Raw genomic sequence first — 8,525 nt, 5'->3', positions numbered from 1 at the left:
AAAGTGCAACAAAATTTTTAAAGGGGGTGAATCCCCCGGTGATACCCTCAGCTTATTTCTTGATCTCTAGCATTCGCTAAAAAATTAGTGCTCCAATCAAGCGTTTGGCTTGCTCATTTCACTCACACCATTTCAGGGTGTTTTTTTTCAACAGCTACTTGCATCCCGGCATGTTTTGAGACAAAAGTCAATATAAATTTTGTCACTTTTTAAATTGGTATAACTTGGGAAAATAAAGTAGCCTTGTGCTGAATGAGGTATCAAAATGTGCAAAACAAAATTCTCCATTTATTGACAAATTCAGTTGGTAAATTAGGCTTGGTCAGTGGCGTAGCCAAGGCCGATAGTTTTATTGCTGATTTCATACAGCTGCCTCCTGTGAGAAGTCTTGCCCCCTGTGGGATATTGGCTGCCCTGTTACATGCAAGATTTTAGCCCATTTTGTCAAAGCTTTCCCTCCTCAAGTGGCCTCCCCCCACCTCTTTGTCCAACCTCTAAAACAGTGCTGGCTATGCCACTGGGCTTAGTGTTTGTAAGATATTGCTTTTGTACAGACACTTTATGTGTGCATCATTTAGTCCTAACTGGTAATAAAAGTAAAATTTTAATATTTGGCCAATTTCGTGAAAAAAGAGCCAAAAACATGCATTTTGTCATGTTTTCTGACAATCAAGTCACAAAAATCAAAGAAAAAAAAACTAGAATGCATAAAATGAAATTAGTCTTAGTACAAGTCTTCGAGCTTGCTTGTCACAGCATATGAAAAACACCCTAAAACGCATGTTTTTGGCCCTTATTTCCAAAAATTGGCCAAATATTAAAATTTTACTTTTATTGCCAGTTAGGGCCAACTAAAGGATTAGGATTTAGCTATGTTTCATTTGGGCGGGAGTAAGTCTACTCAGTCTGAATTTTGCCTGCAAGGAAAATGCCAAATAGGTTTGGCCAAATACGGGGCGTATGAATGTCATCTGGAATAGCCCATTACAGATGCCATTGTATATTCAATAAATTGGCTGTTCCATTTGAATTCCATTTTCACCAATAAATAGGCCTACTATGGAAGACATGGCCTTGATCTCCCACACAGGGAGTGTAGATTTCAAATGGGAGTCGCCCATTTAGGTAACCCATTTGAAATTCACATTTCCTGTGTGCAAGAGAAGAGCAAGGTCACATCTTATCTTCCATAGGTGGTATCAGTGGCGTAGCCAGCGGAACCGAGGGGGCACAACTTGTAAATGTACCAACAGATATATTTTTTGCTGACTGAAGTTGTGAATTGTTGACCCCAATTTTTTTTGGCCAGTGTGGTCCTCAAAAATTTAAAAAGTGGGTGGGGGGGGGTTACAAAATTTTTCAAAAAAAAAAAAAAAAAAAAAAAATCAGCGTTTAAACGTTTATCAATATCCTTCAATGTGCTAACGTAAACAGCTAAAAGGAAGAGTCATATCCAAGATTTGAAGTATTTGTGCAACATGTTCTTTGTTTCTTCACCATGTACACACAAATTTGTCTATTGTTGACCCACAAATTTTATTTAGCCAAAGCCTGTCGTCTACGATGAACGGACAGCAATGATGAGCGGGGGGAGGTACCGGCACCCCCCCCCCACACACACACACACACTGGTTACGTCACTGGGTGGTATAGGGATTTCAACTGGATGAGCACATTGATGATCAGGACCTTAATGCAGGATTTCTTAGGGGAGGCACAGATTTTGAAGTGTATTTTTTCCAGAGGGTCAATTTTGTGGAAGATGGCCCCGGTGGGTTCAGTTTGTATTTAAAGGTAGGACGTATGACCGTTCCAGGATTTGAAAATGACATTTGCAGCAATTTTACCCCCTATTTTGCGCGCAATCAAGAAAAATTTGCCCCCAAATACCTCCCCTATTTTTATCATTTTGAGGACACATTTTTATTTCACCCCTTATCACGAGGAACCGAGGAAATTTTTCCGGAATAAATACCTCTATTTTTACCATTTCAAGGATGCTTTTGAATTTTTCCCCTATTTAACAGGGAAATGAGGACAATTTTTTTCGGAAAAAATACCCTATCAATTTTTGTGTGGAACTACTAAAAAAACGGACAGAAAAAATACAAAAAAAGGAAACTAGCGGTAAAACGCGGAGGAAAGTCCTAGAAATACACCCTATTTTTCATTTCAAGGACAATTTTGCTCCAAAACACCCCTAATTTGGACAATCGCAAACAATTGAAAATTCCGTGGACATTTGAAAAGTACCCCTAATTGGAACCATCATGCGTACACATCATCAGTGAAGACTGAACCCACCGGGAAGATGGCTCTTCCCAAAATGTACCTTTTTGAAAAAAAAGCTTACAAAACCAAGATTTTTGTTGCTTGTTATGTTCACAAATTGGCATTTTTTGGACTTTTTTTTATACTTTTGCAAATTGGAGGGTAGCCAGTGGCAGCCCCAGAATTTTTAGTGGGGGATGCAAAGTGAATTTCAAGGGAGCAAAAATGTTGCACAAAATTTCAACAAAAAAGTTGTGATATTGTGGGGTTTTACTACGGGGAAACAGGGGGCAAGAGTTCTGACTGGGGGCATTTGGCCCAACCATGCCCCCTCTTGGCACCTCCACCGAGTATTGAGCCTGTCTGATATGGTCAAAGTATCAAATGACTTGTGAATAATGCGAAGCTTTGACAACATGAACTGGTTTCTGAAGGTTTATTTTGACGACATGTTATATATGTTATATATGCACATAGCAAAATATGTTACTGATATAGCATCTTGATGTACTATAATGCATTTTAAATGTATCTGTAATTTATGGTAAAATAAATGTTTTGTTTTACATTAATATTTGATATAATAACAGTATTTATTTCTTGTAAACCAACATTGTGCGGCCCTGATTTGGTAAAATGATCCAACTTGAAATGTGGACATTTTGAGATAAATCCATAGCATAGGTAATGTGATGGTGCTCTATCTGTTGTTGATATCCTCAAATCACTGTGCTTTGTTTTGAAGATAGCAGAACCTATCGACACTTTTTGTGTATCTCAAAGTTAAGATCAATTTACCTCATTAGCTAGCCTAGACAGCAGACAAACCACAATGCATTAACCCCATGAGAACTACCTGCCTATTGGTCAAAAAGAAGTTTTCATTATCAATTGGACCAATCAGCAACATTGTTACAATAATTTCCCCACGCAAAAAAAATGGGATGAATTATTTGCAAAACTCCATTCCGATTGGCGATTAAAATGAAGATATCATGTAATTGACCAATCAGAGGCAATGTTAGATCAGCAGGTAGTGCTCAGGGAGTTAATGATTACACGGCAAAACAATCTCTCAAGATTCAAACTTTAAAGCTCTTCTCAAAACAGTGATTTTCAATTGGATTATTTTACCAAATCAGGGCCTAGTGTCTTAAATTGTTACTAGTGTTGTTGTCAAGATAACTTTCATGTCGAGATGTCGGATAATTAAAATCCCAATGTCAACGTAATCAACATAAATTCAGGATGGTAGTGGGGCTGGGTGTTATTCAAATGACTAGATTCTTTCATGTGTATGGTCCATCACCCATCACTGAAAATTTGGTGGTTCATGGGCAAGAGACAAGTCATATAAATTGGGCTGTATTCCATTATAAATCCACACTATTGCTGTGGAAGATTTTGAAAATATATTCCACATTGGAAGTTTGAATTTCAAATGAAATGAATGCAGTAGCTCCATTTGAAACTCATCCTCTCCATGGAAGATTTGGAGGGCGTATGAAATTCAAATGGAGCTGCCTAATGTGTTCATTCCATTGGAAATTCATACTTCTGTGAAAGATATTTCCCAAATCTTCCACAGGGGGAGTGTGGATTTTGGAATAACCCAATCTGATTGAGACTGGTTGGGGGTTGTACTCGCTGGAAGGGGCAGCGCCACAGGATGGGGGGGAGAAGCGAAGGAGAGAGAAAAAACTGAATATGGTCAAATTCAGGGTTAAATTGTGACAATTTTATGGGTTTTTTATATCTATTGTTTTAAAAAGCAACATCTTCAGGTTGCCCCTGACCCCCACCAGGGGACCAGCACCCTGTAATGATTTTGCCCCCCACCTAATATTCAACCCTGGCGCCGCCAATGCTCGACGCGACCCCTGGACTATAATACGATATACCTATTTTGTATACCAGAAATGCCTATAAAGGAGTGCGAGAGACTAAGGTAATATCTTCCATAGGGTGTATGGATTACAACAGGAATAGCCTAAACGGTAAGACACCATGCACCGGGCTGGCATGAGTTATTCCTATGATAAAGTTGGAAATCAAAAAACTAGTACCGCATCTAATGATTCCATCAAGTAAACTCCAGTGCAGCCCGTGATCGGTTAGTATCATGTGACTAGGGCAATGCCTTTGTTAGTTACACAATTCTAACCAATCGCAAGCCATGGTGAATTTGATTGACAGGATTGTCAGACAAAAATTAGTTAATACTAAAGTGTTACTTTAGTGGATACAGTAATATGGATACCAAAATGGATACAGTAATATGGATACCAAAATGGATATTAATGTTCAGTTTCAAATTTGCTTCCGATCAAATGCCACATGAAAACTTGAAATTGCAGTAGTGTAGGGTGGAATGCCATTACAATACTATTATGTAGACCCTACATGGGGGTGTGTTGACAACACTATAGAATTGCATTTGGGATTTAATACAATACCCCAAATTTGCATTGTTGAATTATAAAAATAAAATTAAACAATTCATAGCACATTATATTTTCTATTCCCATGGGATATGAGACAAATTTTTTATTTGGCCTTACAGGGTACTAGTTATTAAACAGTTGTGCTCCAAGAGCATTATGCATTGGCAATATCTCAAATATGCATCTTTGTGAGTGCTCATTATCACTCATGTAAAGTGGTCTTAATTATGATAAACTTTTTTAAATTATATAAATAAATAAATTTCTATATTATTTTACACTTTTTCTTTCTTGGCATGATACTTATTAAAGTCCGACTCAAATCCATTTGGCGGCGACACAGCAGGATCCATGCGTCATACATGCACGATCAAAGGCAGTGTATTTGTAATAGCATGTGATGCGACACAAGGAGACTACGGTACTCCCTGTTCCAGAAAAATACAGCACTAATTTTTTGGGATAAAAAAAATATTATCCTGGTTTGCCAAATGAAACATAGCTAAATCCTAATCCTTTAGTTAGTCCTAACTGGCAATAAAAGTCAAATTTTAATATTTGGCCAATATTTGGAAATAAGGGCCAAAAACATGCGTTTTTAGGGTGTTTTTCGTATGCTGTGACAATCAAGCTCAAAGACTTGTACTAAGACTAATTTCAGTTTATGCATTCTAGTTTTTGGAAAAGGCATGTTTCATTTTTATAACCCATTATTTAATTATAGTAACACAAAAAAGTGGGAATTGGAGCAAAATTGCGGCATCTACTTAAGATTTTGAATGCTTAGACTTGTTCCAAGTCTTTGATTTTTATGACAAAAATGCATGTTTTTGGCTCTTTTTCAAGAAATTGGCCAAATATCAAAATTTTACTTTTATTGCCAGTTAGGACTAACTAAAGGATTAGGATTTATCTATGTTTCATTTTGCAGAACTTGATCATATTTTTTTAATCCCCAAAAATTATTACTGTATTTATCTGGAATGTGGACTCGGGAGTACACCCATACATCGTCTTTGATGATGCATGTATCATACTAAATATCTCAAGGTAGCTAAATGGACTTATTATATTAACATCTTGTTGTCCAATGGTGTGTAGTCTTTATTCCCAGAAGGTGAAACTGGTGGCTGCTTTCTGACCTGTTGAAATAAAAATAGGTGTATTTGTGAGCCATTTGGGTGTATTTGTGAGCCATTTGGGTGTATTTGTGAGCCATTTAGGTGTATTTGTGAGCCATTTGGGTGTATTTGTGAGCCATTTGGGTGTATTTGTGAGCCATTTGGGTGTATTTCTTGAGCCATTTGGAAGACTAAAAAATTACCAAAAGCTGGGAAATGTAATGTGACAATTTATGGGGCTTGTTTGGGAATAGGCAAAGCACACTTTGGTTGTTTAGAAAATTCCGAATTCCGATTCCGAAAATAAGAAAAAAAAATCTTGATGGACGATTCAATATAATTAATAGGCCTAGCCAGGGTTAGCGGTGACCTGCCGAGGCCAGGTGTCCAAATTGGCAAATAAAGGGGTCCAGGCATCTAATTCTACACAGACGCACAAAATTAAGGGGTCCAAATCACGGGGACCTGCCAAATCAAGGAGTCCTGGACCCCAAGACCCCTTAAAACGCTACCCCTGGGCCTAGCCATTATTTGGCCTAAGTGGGTTACTGTTGACGGATATTTTTACAAAATAATTCAGAAAATTTTCAAAATATCTTTGTCAAAAATTCTATTTGTTTCAGTTTTTCCAAGTTTTTGGCAATTTTTTAGTCTTCCAGAAAAAAAACACCTGACCGCCTACACTTCTTGGCAAGTCCCTCCCATAGAACAGGGTTTTTTTCAGTTGCTTGTTTGGTAAACCATAATTCTTTGCAGTAATAGACCCGAGATGTCGTCATTTGATGTCACGTCTTTTGGCGAATATCTTTGTTCACAGGGACGATGTGAGCATCGGCGTGACGACATCTAGGTCTAAATGCAGAGAATTATAGTTCAATTAGCGCACTCTCACGCTTACCTTTAATGACTGCATGCATAATGACTGGTTTTATAGACTCCTCAGCAAAGGGACACATTACTGGTCTTGTGACTGCCATGTATAGGTCATCAATATGAACAAATGGATGGGCACAAATAGCACCCTCTCTCGCTTACCTTTAATGACTGCATGCATAATGACTGGTTTTATAGACTCCTTAGCAAAGGGACACATTACTGGTCTAGTGACTCACATGTACAGGTCATCAATATGAGCAAATGGATGGGCACGAATAGCGCCCTCTCACACTTACCTTTAATGACTGCATGCATAATGACTGGTTTTATAGACTCCTCAGCAAAGGGACACATTACTGGTCTTGTGACTGCCATGTATAGGTCATCAATATGAACAAATGGATGGGCACGAATAGCGCCCTCTCACGCTTACCTTTAATGACTGCATGCATAATGACTGGTTTTATAGACTCCTCAGCAAAGGGACACATTACTGGTCTAGTGACTGCCATGTACAGGTCATCAATATGAGCAAATGGATGGGCACGAATAGCGCCCTCTCACGCTTACCTTTAATGACTGCATGCATAATGACTGGTTTTATAGACTCCTCAGCAAAGGGACACATTACTGGTCTTGTGACTGCCATGTATAGGTCATCAATATGAACAAATGGATGGGCACGAATAGCGCCCTCTCACGCTTACCTTTAATGACTGCATGCATAATGACTGGTTTTATAGATTCCTCAGCAAAGGGACACATTACTGGTCTTGTGACTGCCATGTATAGGTCATCAATATGAACAAATGGATGGGCACGAATAGCGCCCTCTCACGCTTACCTTTAATGACTGCATGCATAATGACAGGTTTTATAGATTCCTCAGCAAAGGGACACATTACTGGTCTAGTGACTGCCATGTACAGGTCATCAATATGAACAAATGGATGGGCACGAATAGCGCCCTCTCATGCTTACCTTTAATGACTGCATGCATAATGACTGGTTTTATAGATTCCTCAGCAAAGGGACACATTACTGGTCTTGTGACTGCCATGTACAGGTCATCAATATGAACAAATGGATGGGCACGAATAGCGCCCTCTCATGCTTACCTTTAATGACTGCATGCATAATGACTGGTTTTATAGACTCCTCAGCAAAGGGACACATTACTGGTCTAGTGACTGCCATGTACAGGTCATCAATATGAACAAATGGATGGGCACGAATAGCGCCTCTCATGCTTACCTTTAATGACTGCATGCATAATGACTGGTTTTATAGACTCCTCAGCAAAGGGACACATTACTGGTCTTGTGACTGCCATGTATAGGTCATCAATATGAACAAATGGATGGGCACGAATAGCGCCCTCTCACGCTTACCTTTAATGACTGCATGCATAATGACTGGTTTTATAGACTCCTCAGCAAAGGGACACATTACTGGTCTTGTGACTGCCATATGTACAGGTCATCAATATGAACAAATGGATGGGCACGAATAGCGCCCTCTCACGCTTACCTTTAATGACTGCATGCATAATGACTGGTTTTATAGACTCCTCAGCAAAGGGACACATTACTGGTCTTGTGACTGCCATGTATAGGTCATCAATATGAACAAATGGATGGGCACGAATAGCGCTCTCTACAGGCATGGTGTCGTACAGCGTAAACATGCTCATTCCTGACCACTGGTAGATGAATACATACTCCAGAGAAGAAACAAGGACCAGGTAGACGATATCTGCAACATGAAATTATGTCATGGTGTAAGTAAAATAGTGATTACCAGGATGGCCGAA

The 8,525-nt window shown here is 38.9% G+C and overlaps 1 protein-coding gene across 1 annotated transcript in view; it reads right to left on the bottom strand.

The window, feature by feature from the left end:
* Positions 1–8,144: 8,144 nt before the first annotated feature.
* Positions 8,145–8,525, bottom strand: part of LOC140139294 (uncharacterized) — a 112,022-nt gene continuing 111,641 nt past the window's right edge. Inside the window, exon 36 of the mRNA XM_072161073.1 lies at positions 8,145–8,467. Within this exon, the coding sequence (XP_072017174.1) occupies positions 8,145–8,467 (323 nt within the window). The remainder of the gene's footprint in view (positions 8,468–8,525) is intronic.

The sequence above is a fragment of the Amphiura filiformis genome, chromosome 18 (genome assembly GCF_039555335.1).
Source record: "Amphiura filiformis chromosome 18, Afil_fr2py, whole genome shotgun sequence".
Taxonomy (NCBI): domain Eukaryota; kingdom Metazoa; phylum Echinodermata; class Ophiuroidea; order Amphilepidida; family Amphiuridae; genus Amphiura; species Amphiura filiformis.
This window is presented reverse-complemented; position numbering and strand designations above follow the sequence as displayed.